General features: G+C 29.1%; 2 protein-coding genes across 2 annotated transcripts in view; one reads left to right on the forward strand and one right to left on the reverse strand.

Moving 5' to 3' along the window:
• Positions 1–5,021: 5,021 nt before the first annotated feature.
• The window catches only part of LOC132932152 (protein Wnt-2), a 63,853-nt gene continuing 45,773 nt past the window's right edge, over positions 5,022–23,101 (reverse strand). Inside the window, exons 3-5 of the mRNA XM_060998388.1 lie at positions 10,245–10,528; positions 6,110–6,500; positions 5,022–5,407 (exon numbers count right to left, since the gene is read on the reverse strand). Coding sequence (XP_060854371.1) covers positions 5,256–5,407; positions 6,110–6,500; positions 10,245–10,528 — 827 coding nt within the window. The 3' untranslated portion in view covers positions 5,022–5,255. The remainder of the gene's footprint in view (positions 5,408–6,109; positions 6,501–10,244; positions 10,529–23,101) is intronic.
• On the forward strand, positions 20,287–22,382 carry LOC132932150 (uncharacterized). Its single transcript, XM_060998387.1, has 2 exons — positions 20,287–20,940; positions 21,009–22,382. The coding sequence occupies exons 1-2, from the start codon at positions 20,638–20,640 to the stop codon at positions 22,113–22,115; spliced, it is 1,410 nt and encodes a 469-aa protein (XP_060854370.1). The 5' UTR covers positions 20,287–20,637; the 3' UTR covers positions 22,116–22,382.

Here is a 23,101-nt window from a genome sequence, read left to right on the forward strand (position 1 = left end):
CAAATAATATAGTAATACAAAAATATAACACCCTATACCATTTATACTTATTAAATTATTAGTTATTGATTATTACTTACTATATATTCAGTGTCTACTAAATTATTAGACTATTTCTTTCTCAAATAAGCATTGTAGTGGAATAATTAAAAATAATCCAACGTAACACAGATATTATTATTAACGCTTATTTTTACTTAGTTTTTTTATAGTATTTAGTCTCTAACATATTTATGGACTATGATAATAATGTACTGAATAATATTTACATAAAATTTGTTCTCATCGCGTTATTACAATAAATGATTAAAATAAAATGAAATGAGTGTTTTAGAAACTATGTAGGTATAATCATATTAATTAAAATCCGTTTTTGACTATGCGTACTTTATGTATATTAATTATAAATGCATGATATACGTATATCCGTGTATAATATATATATATAGTATTATACTTATACCGGATTATTAACGATCTTGTCTTCACTCATAAGATTTTATCAAAGTCCTCGAGCTGTAACTTTAATCTATGAGTATTGAATACTCAAGTGTTTCTATCGAGTTTGAGGTCTTAAAATCACGTGACATGGCAGTATACAAAAGAATTAAGGACATGAGATGACCGATGCGGTAAAATAAAATCCACTTGTTAGTTTTTTCCCAGTCATTGTTAACCCTTATACTCATTAAATTAATTTCGTCTAATTTTATTGACTCTATTAATTACTAGCCGAAATTATATAAATATTTACAAAAATGAGGAACTAGAAATAAACTAGTGGAGCAAAACAAAACGAATATTAAAATAAATAAAAAATAATTTTGTAATAATTAACAAATCATATGCCTTATGTGTGTTTTAATTAAGAATACTGAATAATTTGATTTTGCAAATTCAATATACTTATTTTTCATGTTTAAAAGTATTGCTTTCACATATTATCGATTTTAACGTTTATAACTTTAGAGTATCAAGATTCAAGACTTAAAAATAAAAATTATAAATGGATGAAAATTATAAAAAAATATTTTAAGTTTAAATAATTTAATTAAAATTGTCTTCTTATTTTATGTTATTGACTATGATAACTAAAATTTTGGTATGTTACAGTTGTATACGTATTTTTAAATTATATTCTTAAAATAATTTTAATAACATAGCAGTAGTATGTATTTGTATGTTCACAGCAGTTTTGAGCAGGGAGATTTTAGAAGTTTAAGCAGGAGCGCCCGGTAAAGCCAATTTTTCCCCCCTGTAACACAAAACTATAATAAATTCTGTATATCCTTTTATACACTTTCAAAAAAAAAAAATTGTTTTAAATTAAATAAGAACACAGTTTGGTAAAATTAAAAATAATTATAATAATAATTAGGTAATTTATTATTTTATTAAATATTATGTTACCAATTTAAAACAATTATTTAAAAATAAAGTTTGTATTAGGATATATAGAATTTATTATAATTTGTGTTACACAGAAAAAAAATTGGCTTAAGCAGAAAACTCCTGCTTAAAAGTGCTGTGAACATACAAATACATACTACTCATGACCTTTACTTATTTATATTTATTTGATTGATAATTACTTTTTAAAGTTGTCTTGGATTTTGGTGTATGTTCCTTTATTCCAAAAAATCTGGACACGCCTTTACTTATAAATACGTATATATAAGACCTATTCAGTGTTTAGACCAAAAATGAATAAAAATACACACAGCATGCATACACATAAAATTTATTTTAGTCTATTAGAAAGGAAATCACATTAGCATTGGAACTCAGTTATTTTGGATAATAATAATAGCAATACTCTAATATTATAATAGTATACCTATATGTGTTCCAGTTCTATTACATTCAAATGACGCGTTAAACTTATTTAGAATATTTGGATTAGTGCCCAAACAAAAGAGTGTATACAAAATGTGAGTTTATTCTATTCTTTATACAGTTTACTGTTTAATCCTAAATGGCTAAATGTATTTATCTATTCATTGACATTAAATCTTTTATGTCTGCACAGCGTTTTATTGAGATATTAATATCATAATTTATAGGTATTGCTAACGTAACAAAAATAATTAAATTGTGATACTTAAATAAAATACACAAGGGTTTTAGTACATTAATAGACATGGACCCATTAGACTTATTGTTACGAAAAACGCCTTTTGTGTTTTTATCTTTATTTTTTCTTGATATACGATAATATAATATGCTTGCCAATAAAAGCACTGCAGAAAAGATCTTCTGTATATATATATATATATAATCAGTGGTGAATATTTGAGGGTAGGTCCTAGGACTTAACGGCCCCATATAAAAAAAAGTTCACTATACCATTTACGGTATCGATTATAACTTACGACTAAAACCCAATATATAATAATATTACTTTTTAACCCATCGCACTTATATTTGTATAGAAAACAAACAACGATTGGTATGAATATTAAAAAATATATTTTATACAGATATAGAAAAAAAATAGCAAGTACAATATCGTATAAGATCAATTATTATAAATTAAATCGATTTTATTATTACTCATAATTAGTTGCTCGATTGTTTTTGAATTTAATATTTTCGTTAATGGACACACGCTATAGAGACAACCACCGCCACTCAGTCGCTCACCATACCCGCGCTCCAGATTGTAATATACATGACGTGCGTTGTAAATATTAATACATACATGCTGACCACGTTGTATAATAAAAGCTAATATTATAAACAATATTTACGATCACGAAGTATATAATGTTCTATTAACCATCGTTCGCATCGAATATCGCCAAAATATTCACCTTCCATTTAGTTACCTACACAAAATAATACGTAACAATAATTCATCGTAGGAAGAGTACTCGTTTAAATTTCTTCATGTATTCACGTATTTTATATAATTGTATCCTATTTGTATATCATATTATTGTATCTTATTGTTTCTATTTAGGTATGTTTATATTAAAATATGTTCATGATCGGTTTTATTTGGTGATGTATTTTACACGTCATATCAGACATCCACATCATAATATACACAATAAAAATCATAATTACGCAACTATCTACCCAAAATCATTTAACATTAAATGCGTTCCTTTTACGCCATTTAGCGTCTTGTAATATATTAATATGATTCGTTTAGATTATAACGGTGAAAAATGTATACATTATATATTACTTGGGTATAACTTATACAAGCAGTGGTGTATTTGTGTGCAGTTCGGGGTGTCGGGGAATTTATTATATTCCTATACAAAATAGTAAATACTCTTGACTCTTAAATTTTACAGGGAAAAAAAATACAAAAACGCGATGATAAAAAACTAAAAAGTAAATATTAAAAAATAAAAAGAATGTTTGGTATAACGATGTAAATGAAGTATGTTACACACTGCTCAGATGTGTATCTGTGTATTTTATAATAATGGTGATTATTCATTTATATTTTAGCATTTAGCATAAGGACTTATAATATGATTTCTTACGATAACTTATCCTTAAATTTGCCAAAAAAACAAATTCGGTTTCTGTTGAGAGATGGGCAGACAAGCACAAAAAAATATATTTATTAATATTACGCCACTGCTCATAAGTAATGTGTTGGTTATATAATATAGTTGTATAAATATCATAATAATATACTTTAACGTCGTTAACATCCTGCTACATATATTTATTATAATATGTAGATAATAAATCATTCTCATTTTTTATGAACATAGATTTTCCAACGATCTGCTTTAAAAATCCTTTTAACATTGAAATAATCAGACGTACATTAATTCATAGGCAAAAGTTGTGATTTCTAACTCCTTGATTGAAAACAAAGAAAATAATTCCATAGGTATAAGAGGTAAAAGATTATACCAAATATAAATAAATAATTTCTGGTTTTTAATTATTATTGATCGCCTAAATGACTACGCATGCTACATCACTTGCACTTGGTCCGCACGAGGTATAGGTCAATTGGTGCATCCAAAATACATTTTTTTTTCATAAAACAACTTAATTTATATTTTATACAGCTTATTCTAAACACTAATGTAATATACATATAAGAATAAAAGTTGAGTAGATTTTTCATGATAAAAAATTATAAATATATATTTACCTTATAGTTTTATAGGTATATATTTTTCAATTGAATAGTAGTTATTATGTAATATAATATATAAATTAAAATTGAACAAATATTTTTTTTTTTTAAATATTTGATTTATATTTTATAAAAATGTATTATTTAAAAAAATAATTAGAATAGGTACTTATATTCAAATATGCATTTTAAAAAGTGTTTGGAATATTATCTAAATATAAAAATTTAATTAAATATTTTCAACGGAATAAAAGTATTTGAATAAACAAAACTTAGGCTGAGTGATGTCCTTTGACGCTCGTCAAGTACAGCCTGCACTTAACCCACGGGCTACGGTGTGGAATGTGTATAGTGTGTGGTGAATTAACAAATATCTCTTCAGTTTTCGGAATAGAATTTAAATTATATGAACGAAAATGTTTTATGTTCATATTATATTGTGTGAATTAATTTAATCTGCAAATTATTTAAACTTTTGGCATGTTCGTACATTATTTTAAAGTTACTTTTGCTTCAAATATTGTGTTTTGTTCAAATAGGAATATTGTGGAATTAATTACATACCTAGTTAAAATAAATATGACAAAAATATTTTTGTTTAAGGGCAATTTTTTTTTATATATTCACTTTATGAGCTACAAAGGATTTATTTGAATATAATATAAAGAATTAAAAATTGCAAAATTAGCTATAATAAATAAATTAGTTCCAATTTTAGTACAAGTAAATAAGGGAAATTGACGATTTTATGAAATTAGTTCAATGTTTTTATTAGTTATTACTAGTTTATACGTTAAACGAATTTATCCCAAGCTCTGTACGTCACTATATTGGCTGCTTAAAAAATCAACAGCTATCGGTCAGGCAGTCAATTCCGATGGTTAGAGGGAAAAAATGAGTCGCTCGGTCACACAACTACACAGTGCATATTATATTATTGTACACAAATTGAACGGTAATTTTATTGATAAAATTTCAAACTATAATATATACCTATAAATTATTATAATAATATTGTGTGTGGTAATATAAATTAAAATATTATTGGAACATGTGGACGATACAAAAAAAAAATACGATAAGTTTATAAACAGCGTAACAATTACACGTTATATTATATAATTTACATAATGCGAGCACGTCATTTACAACTGTATTCTTCGGTCCGTTCCACGCACGTGTCGCACTTGACGTAACAGCACCAATAGAACGTGCACCGACACTGTTTGGTCCTGGTGAACTGGTGCGTGTTGTACCCGCGTCCGCAACACATCAGGTCACAGCCGTCCGTGCCTATAGAAATTCGAACGATATGATTACACACGAAACAAATAATAATAATAATCGATACAGTGACTGACAGATTGAGCTCAGTGCGTTGGAAGAATAGTACACGAGTGACAGAGGACAATGTCAATATACATTTATACATTTTTTTTTTTATATATATATACCACAATGGTAAATCTATAATATGTTAACAGTTGGTCACATATAAGTTCAAATTCCTTCTGCCAACTACCAAAACAAATTACATTGGCCAAATAACGTCCATTTCCTCTGAAAAGTGACATTAGCTTTTGTGCTTTGTGGTGCAAAGCCACAGAGTTATAAATTTATAACATATAAATATAACAAAAAAATGGGACAAAGTCGTCACGGTATTTACTTTTTCTCGACGAGAAACTTAACAACAAACAATTTTCCGGCACTTTTTTTTACACGGACTGGTCAGTGTCGCGCTAATATTTTGAATTGCAGAAAACACCTTTGAACGTATATATTATATAAGTGGTATTATATACATTAAACAATCTATTAAGCGTATTGCAGAATAGGGATATGAGTCGCATAATGTCAACGCCAATCGTCAAAATAACAGGTATGAGATAAGTATATAAAATAATATTATAATACCGTACGCCAAGCTCAATCATTTTGTCAAATAATAAAAAAAAGTAACAGTGCAGTCTTTTATAGTTATTCTAAGCTCACCCTCAGAAGTCCGGTTACAGGAACGGCCGTACGTGCCCAGCGACCCGGTGCCAAAGTCTCGGTCGCAGTAGTTTGGTGACTGTTCCAGGTAGACGAGTTCGGTGATCTTCGGCTCCTCCTCGTCTGCTGACCCAGTCGCCGCTGACCTGGCTGACCTGAGCCTGAGCCTCAGTCGTCTTGACGACCGTTTGCCGGAAGCTCTCTGCGGATTACCACCGCTGACAGCGGTTGTTGTCCCGGCGGCCTGGACGCTACGTGCTTTCCGATACTTTCGCATAAGAGCTTTGCCGACTTCCCGGAAGTGTGGCAAACTGTGCCAACATGTCTTCATCGTACAACTCCCGGACACCCCATGACACTTGCAGTCTGTGTTTAACAACATCTTGACAATCTGCGAACAAATAATATGATAGCGGACCACGTAAATATATTCACTCACTCTCCGTGAACGATCGTATAACAAGTATAATACGGTTTAACGATTGATTATTTTAAGTATGTTCGATTAAGGTTCGTTCGTTGAAACATCAGAAAAACAATACGATATAATATTATGTTTAAATCTAAGTCCTAACTCCTAAGAATCTGCGAGATAAGTAGCTGAGTAGATGATCATTTATTGTGGTTCTTAGTCACATACATCAGTTTCACATAGATAATAAAATAAATACAATTAAATTATGCTGATAATAAAATGTATTTACTTTAATTTATGAATTCGTCATTACCTTTATGGTGAAAGTATACTATTGTTTTTAATAATTTTAAAATTAATTATTTATTAAGTATTGAATCATGAAATATATAAGCACTTCACGTAAATAAAATATAATACATTTAAAAATAAATGCTACAAAATGTCGGTAATTCTTACGAAATGAATTAAATTTAAAAAAAAATATAACGAAGTTATAAAAAAAAATTACAAACTATTTTATTTATATTTAGATTCGAACAATATTTTTAATTCTTTAGAATTTTATACTATTATAGTTGGTATGTTATAATTTGAGTAGTAAACATAATACATAATATGTCATATAGTACGTACAGTTATTAAAACGCTAAGCATTTATAAATGTGTTATACAAATAATTTAATTAATAAAAAATAATTGGAGAGTATACTTAAAAAAAATTATATATATACCTTATATGTACAAATGTATTGTAAACTTTTAATTTAAAAAGATTAATTATTTCTGCATTATTAAAAGCGAAAACAAAATTGGTTTTTTTTTTTGTCAGGATAGTCTGTTTGTGTTAAATTTATGTAAGTGATAAAATCATTAAAATTACAATTACGTAATACCAGATTTTCAAATAAACAACTATTTTACGAAATCCTGTAGATATGCATAAAACTGAAATAATCAAGTATACGTATTCAAGATTTATAGTAATAAGAAAAACCAAAAGATTTAAAATACATTTCGGGTATTCACTTAAATAAATTATTATTAAAAACGAAGTTCTGGTACTTGAAAGCAATTCACTAAGAAATGTATTACTAGCCATAATAATACTTTTGTTGTCCTCAGTCCCCGGTCTGCTCTTAATTTATTACAAACAGAAATAGCATCGTAGCATTCGTAGCTACATACCATAACATAGTATTATAATAAACGTGATGGTGTGTGTATGTACTATATAATATTATATAGGCAATTTTTTATTAAACACATGCACTATTTTAAAATCTATTAATGTTTTTGAAAACAATTTTTTTTACATAATTTCCAGTCGAAATAAAACAACATTTGTTAATTATAAGCGGTTTATTGGATACTCCGCTCGCCTAAGTTTTAAATACTTATAATTTATAAACTACTTGTTAAAATGTTGATGTTTATGTATCGAAATACTTCGAAAGATATTGTGCTTTGTAATATAAAATTAAAAATGTCTGTTATCGTTCAAAAAAGTAAAAAGCTTAGAAAAATTATAAAGATAAATAATAAAGATAAATAATATTTAAAAAAATATATATTCTTTTAATATTGTTTAATTTCAACTATAAATTTACAAAAGTTAATAGATTTTTGAATAATGAGTATTATTTAATGAAAGAATCATCCAGTATATTATTTTACATCACAGCGTTATGATATTATACACGTTGCGCGTACAGTGTAAGTAATAATGGAGTTTTTTGTGCGGCTTATACCTTTGCGTAAGTATTATAATGTTAATAATAACGTCGTTTGTAAAATAGCCTTGGTAACTTGGCATAATATATTAACCACGGCTGGGAAAGTTAAAAAATAAATTTTAAACTAGCTAATTTTATTTTTATTTTCGTATTTTTGTGTTCATAAACATTTTATAATTAAAAAACGCAATATCTGTAAAATTTAAATTTTTATATGTTTAGAGTTGACGACTACAGTTTAAAATAATAGTTCAGTTTATAATACTAAATATACTAATAAATTAAAAAGCGTAAATCCGGTAAATTCTTATTCCATAACATTGTTGCCTATAAATGAGAGTGGTACGATTTCTGACTTTCTGAGCGTTTATATTTGTTTAAAATATCAACCTATTTAACCTAATCGCAGGTGTTCAATTCAAAACGAATTCATTATTCATATTAACAGGTACGCATATAATAATACTACACAATTATATTTAATTTGAGCTAAAAAGATTATTATTATTATAACACATTGAAATGACCAAAGTTAAGTTGTCAACTTATTGTACAATAGAATAAATCATCATTAACGATAGAATTATATAATCCTCTGGGCTAGCATCGACATAGAGTATCATTATTATTATTGTTCAAGTCATTATAATATATCCTTGTCTGCAGATTCGACATCCAACCTAACCTAAACGTAACCAATTATTATAATATTATCTGCACGTATACAGATTACAAGATGGTTTACTTTATACAGGTAGACATATATACCTCTAACATAACTCTTACAGCACTAGACAAAAATTTAATTTTACTCTTATTTCCTACTAAGCCACACGTTTGTGTATACAAATTGTTATCTCTTTTCAATGTACACGCGTTGTTACGTTCAAATTTGAGTATATTATTCATTGTTATTTGTTATATATTATAGTTGTATGTACTCTAATTTCAACATCTCCCTCCATTCATAAGTATTCTATAATTATTAAAGTTAATTTATATTTTTAGAATATAATACATTAATGGTTATTAAAAAATATGACATAAATACCATAAGATTTAAAATTGTTATAAACTCTATGTGTCAATGACTTATAAATCACTATAGAAACACTATTCCACAACAGTGATGTACTCAAATAGCCTATACAGAACGCCGTGTGATCACAATCATGATAATATTATTGACGATGCGTATAAAAAAAAAAATTTCTTTTATATTTTAATATTCTTGGACGTTCTATATTATAAAGAATCATCCTGTTATTTAGTTGATTTTCTTGCTATCTTTGCATAATTAAAAAATCAGAAAAAATATGTGTATTTTATTAAAACAGAAAATTTATTTTGCATATGTGTTTTATAAAATGAAAATATAAGAAATTATATTATATTATATACCTAGGTTATTTTATAGATAAAAAATTATCTATTAATTTTAAAAATTCAATAATTATTTATCTATTTATTTAAATACTTTAATTGGATAGTTCAAAAAGCAGGTGTGATATTTAGATGGGCGTAATTTTAGTTTCACATATAGCTTATAACTTATAATGTCCAATAAATATAATTAGTTAATATTCAAGAATAGATTACATAGATCAAAATTGAAAATATAATTTTAGAATATTGGCATACGATTATCATAATATTAAATAGCAGAAACAAAGTTTAAAAAAAATTATATTTTTACTATGTGATTAATACACGATCATCAAAATCTGATTTACAAATTTGGATATCATCTTTGATACATATATGAATACCACGAGTAAAATGAACATTCAATATATCACCAACAAACGAAAAAAAATTTAAATTCAGGCGAAAACATGCACTGAACTTACTGCCTCGGAATTCACGCAGCAAGCCACAGAACCAGTGATCCGACGTTAAGTTGTAATAGAAAATCAATATTGTCGTTATACGATATTATTGTAATTATTATAATATTATTGATATTGTGTATAATATTATATACCTTTCTGCCAGCCTTGTTGTTGTGCAAGTTCATCAGACTCCGAGAATCGCCAGCGTCCGATTCCTGGGCGTCCAGGAACTTGCGGGCAAATCCCATGCCGAAGCCCAAGTCCACGCTGCACCCACCCCATTTCCACGCGGAAGCTGCCGGCCCGTCGTCCAGGGCACTCGGGTAGTGCGCGTCGCACCCGCATATGGATATGTTGCCCCGGCTGCACGCGTCCATCAGCGCGTACGTCACACCGGCACTGATCACAGCGTACATGTACGCCGCTTCTCGGCTTGCTACGAACAAACAACAGATGAAGTGAGTAAATAGATAAAAAATAATAATACTAAGATACGGTAAACAATTAGGTAGGTATTATTATTAATAAATAAAAAATAATAAATTGTATTGTGCATTAGTATGAGAGAGCGTAATATTATGACGATGGTCGAGTACTCGTCTATTTTATTATTTTCTAACACTTCGATTTGATTCCCGAATTAAAGGAATCATTCGAAATTGCACATTAAGTTCACGTATATTTTACATATAGCCATACGCCCACAGCCCGTTATTTAATTTGCCTACAACTCATAAGTTTATTTGTAATTAGTCTCGGAAAGTAAACAGCGGAGAACTTTAGATGGTAGTATTAGTAAAGTACGTGACTGGAACACAATGACGGCATTAGTCAGATATTCAGATTACAAAAATCGATAACTTCAAAGATTTTAAGACGTTTAAAAGTCACATAATTGATGTCTAAAATCCAAATAATTCAATATCAGAGTAGATCTGCTATATTGTGGTTTTGTTTTGATTAAACTCTCTTCAGCTAAATCAGTAAAAAGTTATGTATGCCATTATTTTCACCATTAAACAGATAATTGAATTTAAAATTCTAAGTTCTAGCGGTAAAGATGTGACTACTGACTAGTGATTTACGAATAAGTGCTAAATAAATATCCGGTGAAAGTTTGATGTGAAGAAGTTTAAGTAGGTAATATAAATCATTCATATTAAATTTTAAATTTTGTGGAAGTCTTATACGTATAACACTGCAAAAGCACAGATTTGTATATTTAAATGAAATATCCTTTCCATAGTTGCGTTTAATCACGTACTATGGTTTGACAAAATGAGAAAATGTGTGTTTTAAACTTAATTAAACAAGTGGTTTATTTTTGTTTACAATATTTCATTTCGAAATTGAATTTCCATAAATTATAGATGGGTATCTTTAGTATCTAATATTTTATGTTCAATAGTTTGCACATTGCATAAATAACATAAAATATAAAATTTATTTCCATTTTTATTAAATGGATTTTTACTCGCATTATTTCTATACAACATTCATAACATCCATGATGAATTGTTTGTATACTGGTTCTTTTTTTTTTTATTGAAATGTGAAAATGTGTTTGTTTTAACACACTTAACAAACATTTATATGGAAACTCATACGACTGATCAACCAATCGATTAGGTACGTTAAACTTTGCATCAGTGTTAAAAATACATTAGAAAATATAGGTGTATTGTGCCATTTTAAATTATAAAATTTATAGGTACTAGTATTTAATACTAGTAGTGTATATATCTTAAAATTTTACTACAAAATTACTAATAAAATCAATAATCACCCGGTGTTTCAGACTTTAGAAATATTTATTTCGTTAAAATATTGAACATTTATGGAGACATTAAATAAAGTATCCATTTTTTCAGTAAACAATGAGTTTCGTGTTCATATATTATTATCGTACTTAAATCATTTTTCCTTTGATGTTTGTTATAAAGAGTTCTTCTTTCTCATATTCCGTATAGAGATCAATAATACAAAGTTCAAAGGTCTTAAAAGAGATCGTTTCCACGGCAACTTAACACTATTGTTGGTTATTTTTGAAAATAATATTTTCAAATTTATGTGAAGTAAAGAAATAAACAAGAATAAAAAAAATGATACACTCCTGTCCACTAAAAAACATCAGTTCAAGAAAAAAAATATAATGCCTTATATCAAGGTCGTATAATGTATTACTCACCATTCGATGAAATTTAAGTCCAATATCATTTCAAATTTCAAGTCTTAAATAAACCAATTTATATTCAAAACGCATAGGTAATAATAGTATAGTACCAAAGAAAAAAAACCAGCCCAAATGCTAAGTCCAAGCTATTGATTTACAATTAGATTTAAGAACATAAAAAAAACGTGCTCAATAATGGGAAATAAACAAATTTTTTTTGGGCCATTATTTTATTCTTGTAAAATTTAAAAGTTTTGAAGTTACGATTAAGCCTATACATTATAACGCAAAATATTTGCAATTTTTGCTTATGAAATATATTTCGATAATTGAAATATCACGTGTCGCAAACAATATTTTAACAAATATTGTTTTTCTAACGATTCTCAGAACAAAGTGTTTTTTAATCTTTTTCTCACAGGTTAGGTACCCGAATTAACAGGAAACCGTAATATTCCTAAAAACCACTAAAAATAGTCCAACACCCAAAATCCATATAACCTGAATGATTTTTTTTTTTAGATCTAAAACTTGAATAAATTATTTTGGTTAAACCAAAACTCAAATTATTTTATTATTTTAAAAATTATCATTCAATTTAGACAATTTAGTTAATAAATATTTCTCGTTATAAACATATTTTAACAATGTTTCGTTCCATCCATGTATGCAGTTGTAGTACTATCGTTCATCAGAAATATTTTATTAAATAAAATAATATTTAAAGGAATATCCTATAATCTAAAACGCTCAAGTACCTACATAATTTTTAAATTAAGTTTTTCCAAAACTTTTTAACATTCCAACCTAAGTTATTCCAATATTCCAAATGATAACGGTTATGAGCACCCAAACGTGTGTTTATTATTTTATTTCTACGTTTGAACACCCGATTACATCCAGCATGAAAAACCTTGAAATTATAATTCAAGCATATCTTTAATATACTTAAATAAATTTAATATTATTATGAGACAAACGAGTATCGTAATAAACTAATATGTTTCATTACATATTATAACCAACCGTTTTAGACTGCCACAACAAGACCAATAACAATCGATCATCATTATCAGTGTACCATATTTAAGTGACCCGCGTTGAACAACAACAGCATTGTATAGCATATTATACGTAATTTGTGTATATTAAATATTACATATAATATAATATTATGTTTATATAGTAGCACTATATTATAATACTATAGTTATCTAGTATATGCAAACGTTATAATAGTAGTTTCGTATAACATTATAACAATGATACGACATTTCGTGCAGCAAATTACTAGTTGTACAACATTCAATGTATAAATTACGGGGTTTTGCCGATGAAAAAACGCAATTCGAGTTCTTCGATTTAAATTGGATTACGCACCGTGACATCATTATCGTCGTGTCTCAAAGTTTTAAGATAGACACATGTTCTGGATAAATTTTTTATATATATATAAGATATAATCTATAATATATACGTATGTTACGAAAAACAAACCACAAATATACTAAAACGAAAATAATATAGACTGTATAGGATACGACAGGGCAAGTAAAAAATCGTAATAATAATATGATATACCTAAACTTAGCGTATTCCTCTACGAGTAAAAACAATTCAACTTCTATGTATGTTTCATGCACGTGAACTTCTAAATTATATTATACCTTTACCGAAAAAAACTTTGTGCGAAAATGATATCGGATGTATACCGAACGACGTACACGTATAATATATAAATGTGTTTATGGTGCGATGCGAGAGGATTTGTCAACTGCTGGCATTTCGGCGGTCCCGTGGCGTATTTAGATCGTAGCCACCACCACCAGAGAAAAGGCTCGGGAAATCAAAGTTAATGCCTAAGTTGAAACGGCATACGACTCTTAAGTCTTAACATTAAATTTTAAAAAATGTTGTCAAGTTTGCTCAGATGAAAGCTCTCAAAGTTAAATTTTAAGTGCCTAGATATTATTATAAACTATACTATATAGGTACAGTGTTATTGTTTTTAATATTTTTGTAATGATAGAACATATCACTATATATTATATAGCAGGGGTAGCCAAAATGTTTATGGTCACGATCTACTAAAAATATACTTCACCTTTGATAATCGACTTCCATAGAAAATATTTTATTATCGAATAATTATAATTATTAAGAAATATACTTGCATAAAGTGTATATATAAATATACAACAAGTATTATAAACTAATTACTAATTACTAAAAATAATATAATAATAAATAATAATTTCTAAAATCTTCGTGTTAATTAATTTTCGTGCGCGTGGCCCTAAAATAAATTCTAACATGATCGAATTTGAAACTGTCCGCGATCGACCGTTTGGCCGCCCCTGTTATATAGTACCCATATAATAAAATAATTAATTTAATAATTTACTTATATATAAATTAATTTATGTGTATGTAAAGGTCACTGCCTATGCCACTGATGTAAGTTATAAGTCCAACAAGTTCCACGCGACGTCACCGTCACGGTCGTTTAGCAATAAGCCAATAACATTATAAGTATTGAAACGATTGGACTAAAATATTATAAATGATTGCATGTGATGTACGCGCAAAAAGCAGGGAATATCGCATTATTACGATTATTGTTAATACGTTATAAAACACGTGGTTTAGCCGCGAGTCGTCGCTCAAAGCTCGTGTAACGTACATTTAGCATACCTAATATAATGACGTTCGAAGACAAGATTTCAAAGGTTGCGTATAAAATATACGTAATATATTGTCGATAGTTCAGAAGTTCAACCGATCGAATTTTGAGGACGATATGTTGAGACCGCTTGTTTCGATGATGCGTAGTCTGCGTGGCACGTAGTTTTGCGATTTTTGCACACTCGTTTAGACCGTTTAGTCTTAATTTTTCGACCCAAATTTACGATTAGAGACAATAAACAAGACGTTTAACATGTCCACGTGTCGTTTTCAAACATACGTCGTGGGGTGATGATAACCTATTCTTTGTCGATTAATTTAAAATCACATCCAAACGGCAATCAATTATGCGCAACTCTCCGTTGCGAGAACAACACTCTAATAAAATGAGTTTATAATATTATATTATATTATATACATATAGTTTATACGTTTCTTTTATTATATATACGACACGGATTTCCAGACTATAGGAATGAGTTGATTTATGGACAGCGCACACGCCGACTTTTAAAATATAATATAATACGTAACAATTTCGAAACGAATCCCAAGTCTAAGGTTTTATGTGTTCAGACCTTATTATCGTGCCATTATTATTATTATTAATATTTACAAGTGCACAAGTTCCATCATCAATCAAGAGATTCGAACAAATGTACGAGGTTTTTTTTTTTTTTTTACTGCGCCATCAACGTTTTTATCATAATGCTCTGCGGCTGGTTGCGGTTTTATCCGCGTACGACGTGATAATTTAATAATTTAATAATAATATATCGGTCGAGATTGATCCAGTGAAATTTTCGACCGTTCTGGCTTGCGAATATTGTAATCGTAGAGTTGTATTATTACTGAGCTTTACGCGCCCAACGGAATGCAGTTGGGAAAAATTAAATTAACGAACATCGTTGAAAGACCACACTACACATCATACCGCGTGGTACAAAATAATAATATGAAGTGCGATTATTTCGAATATTCTCTCTCTCTTTCTTTCTCTCTATCTATTTATGGTGAGTCGACCTGACCAAAATTCCTTTTCAAATGGAATTCTGAGTTTTTTTTTTTTCATATTATGTACACCTACGTCGCAGGCCGCCGCCGCGGTCAGCGCGCGCGCCCGATCGATAAAATAGGACACGCCGTCGCGGAAGCAACATTTTACCGCGTAAATACAATATCATCGCTGCCCCGCAACGGCAAGATGTCGTCGTTTTTCAAAGTTTTTGGAGACTCTGACGATGAAATATGAAATATTGATTTGGTCTGGATATATAAACACACATTTTTGGTATTCTCCTTATCCATCTCCCGTGGCCCCACGTCCGCATTAATACCATAGTCGAATTACCGAAATTATACTGCAGTTCTATATATACCGTTTCAATCAACAATAAATAATTTTATGGTGTAACCGTTCGCATTGTTAATATGAGTTTTTCCATTCATAGTTCATGGATATTGTCTGTTTTTTTTTTTTTATTATGATTAATGCAAATGAATAATAATGTTAAAATTGTATGTAAAAAAAAAATAACAAAAAATCTGAAATGATTTATTATATTATAATTATTTTTTAGCTGCAGCTGTAAATAATATATTTTTATTTTTATTTTCCAGAAAACATATATTTACTATTTCAGACGACAGCAGTGACTTTAGTTTATAATTTTAGTATAACAAACAACTTATGCGTTATATGAAGAAATCATTACAATTATTTACAATAATATTGCCCATAAATTCTAAAGTATAACGACGAACGTAATTAAAACTTGAATGTCGTTTGTATTATAGTAGTCATAAACTTTAAACTTTAAGTATAATACATAATATTATGTATACTTATTGGTACATTTAATAATAAATTGTCGTATCACAGTAATATAAATCAAATATAAAGTATGTTTTTTTTGTATCCCCACGAGTAAAAACCAATTATTCGGTTATGACTTATGCGGGTGAAAATAAGGCTATATCGTTGTACCAAACTCAGAAGCTCCAATATCGCTCAACTCGCATCACATAATCCACCGTTGAATTGCCATATACCGAACACTCGTCGCTATTATTGCACGTTATTAATTATCGTTTTTAATATTCAACAGACGTTTTATAGTAGTGCTATGATGAATTTCCTAATATTATAATAAATATTATCACTGCACTGCGTCTTATGCACACGTATATAATGTGTAATCGCGGTTATCGTCGAAAGTGCTCTGACCGATGGAGGGCCCACACAATTCGAGTATTATATAGATGAACGTACTTACGCTATTAATGATCGGACGCATTCGTGAGTAGCCGCGTATACAACATTTGAGTACTTCTACTGGCGATCTCGAGACGATTTATTCAACGGTTTACGGTTTTGGTAAGGCACTTAAACGTAATCGTTTTCGTCGTATACGCGTTCTATATAAAACGTACGCGCCGCGCGGCATTTACATCATCGGGAAAGACCGTTTCGATTAATCTGTCCGAAAACGATAGTCGCGCGGCAGTGTATTCGTTATAATAATTAATATTATAACACTACTGATCACAACGTTATTATCGACTCTCGGCCTAGAGTGCTCCCGTTCCGCGTTCGGGACGCAACCGAACGTACTGCACTCGTCTGACCGGAAACATCGCTTTATCGACGTCTGTTATTTAGACTATTTAGTTGCACGGCGTGTCGATTATTTGATGCGTTAATAACCACTAGTACCAGTGCTGATTTTCAAAAAAAAAAAATTCAATTACTAATAAATAATAATTTATTATAATAATATAATGGTGTTATCGTAATTTTAACTATTTCTCGATTCGATAGGAAAAAATGTATACAGGTGTATAAAGGTATGCAAGATATTATATTTACGTGTATATCATAAATATATATATATATATATTGACCATGTGTATTGAGCAACAGCTGATGCAGCGCTTATCGCTTATTGGTTGTTGTTGGTAGAGAGGGATATTTTACATTTTAAGTGTATGCTGAACGTGAGCAAATATTTGCGATCCTTTTCTTGCGCGCGTAACGTACTTACAACTCTGCTCGTTCTCATATTACCTATATAGTATATGTGCTTATCCGTTGTCAAAAAGTTTACATTTCGACTACTGTTCCGTACGCCCTGCAAGGAAAGTATTTGATGTATATAAAAATCAAGTCACACTGTATCAAAATGTCTACCAACGTTCGTGCAGGGGCGTAATTAAGGGGGAATAGATTACCCTCAGAGCCTTATTTTACTAATATTTTTCAATGTTTATGATTTAATAGTAATTCAATTATAATATTATAAATAATTGTGTTCTTAAAAATGTTAAGAATTTTTTTTTTTTGTGACATGAATTTTACAGTTTTCTACTAAAAAAATTATAATTTCCCCTTCCCTCAGGAAAATTCCTAATTATGCCGCTGCGTCCGTGTGCAGTGTGTACCATAATAACAAGACGTGTAAGGTGTAACCAGTCTAAAATATAGCCATAAAATTCATACAACGTGATGGTACATATTATTAATATATTATGCAGGAAATTCGGATTATCTATTTTCTAGGTATAGTATCAGGGACGTTATTTTAGTTTTTTCTTGGTGTGCGAGTTTCTCGGCACGCGAATTTTTACATTTCACAGGTCCGTATAATATAATATAAAATTGAAGGTATGTAAAATATCCTCTCCTTTCCTTTCCTAGTCCTAATATTTTATGATTTTATATTGATAATATATTTTTTTTTAAAAGAATATATTTTAAAACTCATATTCCTATCATAATAATATGGTATATGCATAAAGTTATATAATTTAATTATGACGGTGTATTGGATTATTAATGGAATGGCCAATTAACAATATCTTGAATTTTAGTGATGCAGTCGTACACCGTTCGCGTTATGCACAAATGACGCCCCTGCTGTACCGCACTCTTAACACAATAAGTACATTCGTCTCGTTGCAAGTGTGTATACAGCCGCGTACTGTGCACTTTGTGCGAATTTCCAATATTATTTTTAGAGTGGCTGGTACCATTTACGGGCTGTCGGTTCCATCGATTCGGGTAAGCGCTATTCGCTTGAATATTTTTTCGTATACGAAACGAGAGAAAAAAGGCATTGCTTTGACAAATATGCTAATTTTAACGTAAAGTATATGGTAACTATTATTTTCAGGTAAACAAAAGCCGTCCAGTTTTAAGATTCCAATGTTTTTAAATCGTTATCTAATATATTTATACACAATTTATAGTGTAAATAAAATAAAATATATTATACAATGATTCACTAAAGATCGTGATTACTCACTTTTTTCTTTATAATAATGCAGTTATTCAAAATTTGATTTTAGAAACGTTTAAATATACACAAAGACCATATTCTCGAATAATTGAGATATTTTGTACCATTTAAGAAAGTGTACTGTGATATCCGTTCCCAATTTCTGTTTTTTAATTGAGAAGAACCCATTTTAACTTTACATTATTCAGTAGATAATTTTTTATAAAGTAGCTTCTGAATTATTAAACATTATGTAATATGTACTAAGGATAATTTATATACTTATACACAAAATAAAATATATTATTATATAATATTTATTTGTTTATATTTATTAATAAATAGTTATATAAGAGATACGATAAAATAATATAATGGATATATTGTATTTTTTTTTTTTAATTTATTTTAAAATTATAGTAGGAAAACAGTATTAATTTTTATTAGCATTTTACAATTTATAATAATTTTCTAAATAATATTTTATGAAAATGACTAAACAAATTTGTATTTAGATACATCGACATTTTCAAAAAAAAATATTTGCTGAAGAATTTGAAACAAATAACGGTGGTTTTCATTTGAAAAACAGAATTTTACAACGCCACGTCTAGAATAGTTCTTAAATAGTACAAAAATGCTCAAGTATTTAAAAATAATATTAACTAAAATATTAACTCTTGAGTATAAATTTAAACATTCTAATCAATCAGATTTTGAATAACTACAGTCTACAATAATTATAAAGAAAATTATGTAGGAGGTGCATGGTGAATCGCTCTGTATATAAGTAATACATTTCTAATAGCTATTGATCGCGCGTGTATACATTCAATTGGTTTTTTTACAGATCCCGCTAAGCATTTAATATGGTCGGGATAAGGTTTTTGCAGTTGCGCATACTGAACGGAACGAACAACAATTGAAATGTTTTCATCCTTAAACTATATGTATACTATATTGTAACTACTCGTATATTACAAAAAAAAAAAAATCTGAACTCATCGCGGGCGATGTCTTGCCCACTGTGCTTATATATAGTGCGCCGCTGTCGGGTGTACCGTCAATTTATCGTAAACAATTTACCGCGCGACAATTGACCGTAAACAATTGATCGCAAACCAATTGATTGCAATTGCAATTTACCGCACGATAATTGATCGCAAACTATATAGGTTATTTCAGAGTTATTTTAAGGCCAATATTATTTTTTCGTAACTTTATTCGATCGTTAACGATCAAGTCTTATCTAACATTATATTCGTACCCTATTTTATCAGTCCGTATTTTTCCTTAAGTCGTATAGAATATAGATCACCATGAAACACTATGAAAATATATCAGTACTGACACAATCGTCAATCGGTATATACTAATAACTTCGTCTAGCTGAAGTACTGTACATAGAATATGGCTTTAGAGTACGTATTAAGCGAAAAAAATAAGTATATGCTTATTTATCAAGGTTTTTTACACGTAAAAGAACGAGAACATGACAATAAAACATACTGGAAATGTTCTGAATACAAAAAAATTCATTGTAAAGGTCGTTTACACGTAGTAGACGACAAAATAACTAAATGTATTGAACATAACAATCACGTTCCAAATGCAGCAAAAATCGAAGCGAAAAAAGTTATTTCAACTTTAAAGAAAAATGCATCACAAACAACTCTCAGCACACATTCAGTTTTAGGAAATGCAGTTATGCAGGTAATTCATATTTTAGTTACATATAGAAATGGAAAAAATAATTAATTATTCAAATTAAACTAAATTAGGTGACAAGTGCAGTTTCCGCAGAAATGTCAAGTGTTAATACATTGAAAAGGACAATTCAACGTGTACGCCAAAAGGAGGAAGCTGCACCAGCTAATCCAAGTAATTTTGAATTTATTATACCAGATAAATATAAATATAACTCCAATGGTGAATTATTTTTAAAATTCGATAGCGGTCCTACTGAATCACGTATTTTAATATTTACAACTCAACAAAATTTAGATTTTATGAGTGAATGTAATAATTGGTTTTGTGACGGTACATTTTCAGTGGCACCTCCCATTTTTGCTCAGTTATATACTATACACGGGGTATGTTATTCCAACGTTATTCCTAGTGTTTATGTATTACTGCCAGATAAAAAAGAAAAAACTTACCGTCACATGTTTGAAATTTTAAAATCACTGAAGTCAAATTTAAATCCAAAAAGTATTATGATAGATTATGAAAGAGCAGCTTTAAATGCAATCGAAACGGAGTTTTGTAATACCGAGGTAAAAGGTTGTTTCTTTCATATGTCGCAATGCATTTGGCGTCATGTCCAAGAATTGGGCCTACAGACAACTTATCGAAATGATCCAGAGTTTTCATTACGAATTCGAATGCTACCAGCATTAGCTTTTATTCCAGAAGTAGATGTAATAAAATGTTATAATGCATTACTAGTTACAAATTATTACACAGATAATGAAGATCTACTGGCACCGCTGTTGGATTATTTCGAAAATACATGGGTAGGAAAATTAGACAGGAGAGGAAAAAGAAAGCCGCCAAAGTATGCAATCACATTATGGAACTGTTTTTCGAGAGTAATTCAAGATTTGGCTACCACAAATAATGCTATAGAAGGGTGGCACAATTGTTTCACATCACTTATAAATAGTATACATCCTTCAATTTGGCGATTTATAGATGCATTAAAAAAAGAAGAGAGCATTAACAGATTCAAAATCGAACAATATGTTGGGGGCAACGAGCCACCCAAAAAAAAAATTTACCGAGATAGAGCAGCTAAAATAAAAAAAATTTGTACCACTTATAACAATAATACAAATATTGAAGACTATCTTCGTGGCATTGCATACAATTTTCAATTGCAAATTTAATATTTAGTGTTTTTCATTATTATGTACCTACCTTGATGATTTATAATACTATATATATATACTGAACAATATTTTTTAAACATTTTTAATCTAAGACGAAAAATATATTTTTAACCATACATGTAACCAGAATTGTGCCAAATTTATTAAAATTAAATATATATTCAAAATATTTTTATATTACTGAAAATGTTATTTTTCGATCAATTGATGTACGGTAAATTGCAATTGCGATCAATTGGCTTGCGATCAATAATTTGCGGTAAATTGTCGTGCGGTAAATTGTTTACGATCAATTGACGTGTATCCCCGCTGTCGATGTGCCGCCCGGTCCATTTATATCACTGTCAATAGTATCTGTTTGAAGAACGGCGAAGAGAGAGTTAAAGAGAGAGCGAATAAGACAGAGAGAAGAGAAAAATAAAAAGATTTGGACGGATGTTAAAGCCGAGTACCTACGTATAATATAATATTATAGTTCTGCACGCGTATCGTGGATTGCAGCTGTACTTATATTATTATTATTATTATTATTATATATGATATAGTTTTAGTAATGCAATAATATTTGTTCGCAGCAGACTATATACGCGTACGCGCATGGTGAATACCCACACACTGATTTTATATATATGTATAGTATTGCGAGAATACTTGGAATTCGCCGCTAATGCAATATTAAATAGTTTTATCGTGAAAGTTCTACTGCAAACGTCAAGTTTTATACCAATTCTTCGACCAATCATAATGGACATCGGTATTCCCTAACGCATAGTTATTTAGAAAAATACAGACTGCGTACTTATGAGTTATGAAAAATTTGACTATTTTGCTTCTCATCGTGTAATTTTATGAATTTGATATGATAGTGTAATTGCATTAATTTTAAGGGGCTGCCCTTATTGTTGGATAAAAATAAAATTTAAAAATAATAACTTCAACACTAAAGCGACTAATTTATATTGTTATCGTTTTGAGTTTCGAGT

The sequence above is a fragment of the Rhopalosiphum padi genome, chromosome 1 (assembly GCF_020882245.1).
Source record: "Rhopalosiphum padi isolate XX-2018 chromosome 1, ASM2088224v1, whole genome shotgun sequence".
In the NCBI taxonomy this organism is placed as follows: domain Eukaryota; kingdom Metazoa; phylum Arthropoda; class Insecta; order Hemiptera; family Aphididae; genus Rhopalosiphum; species Rhopalosiphum padi.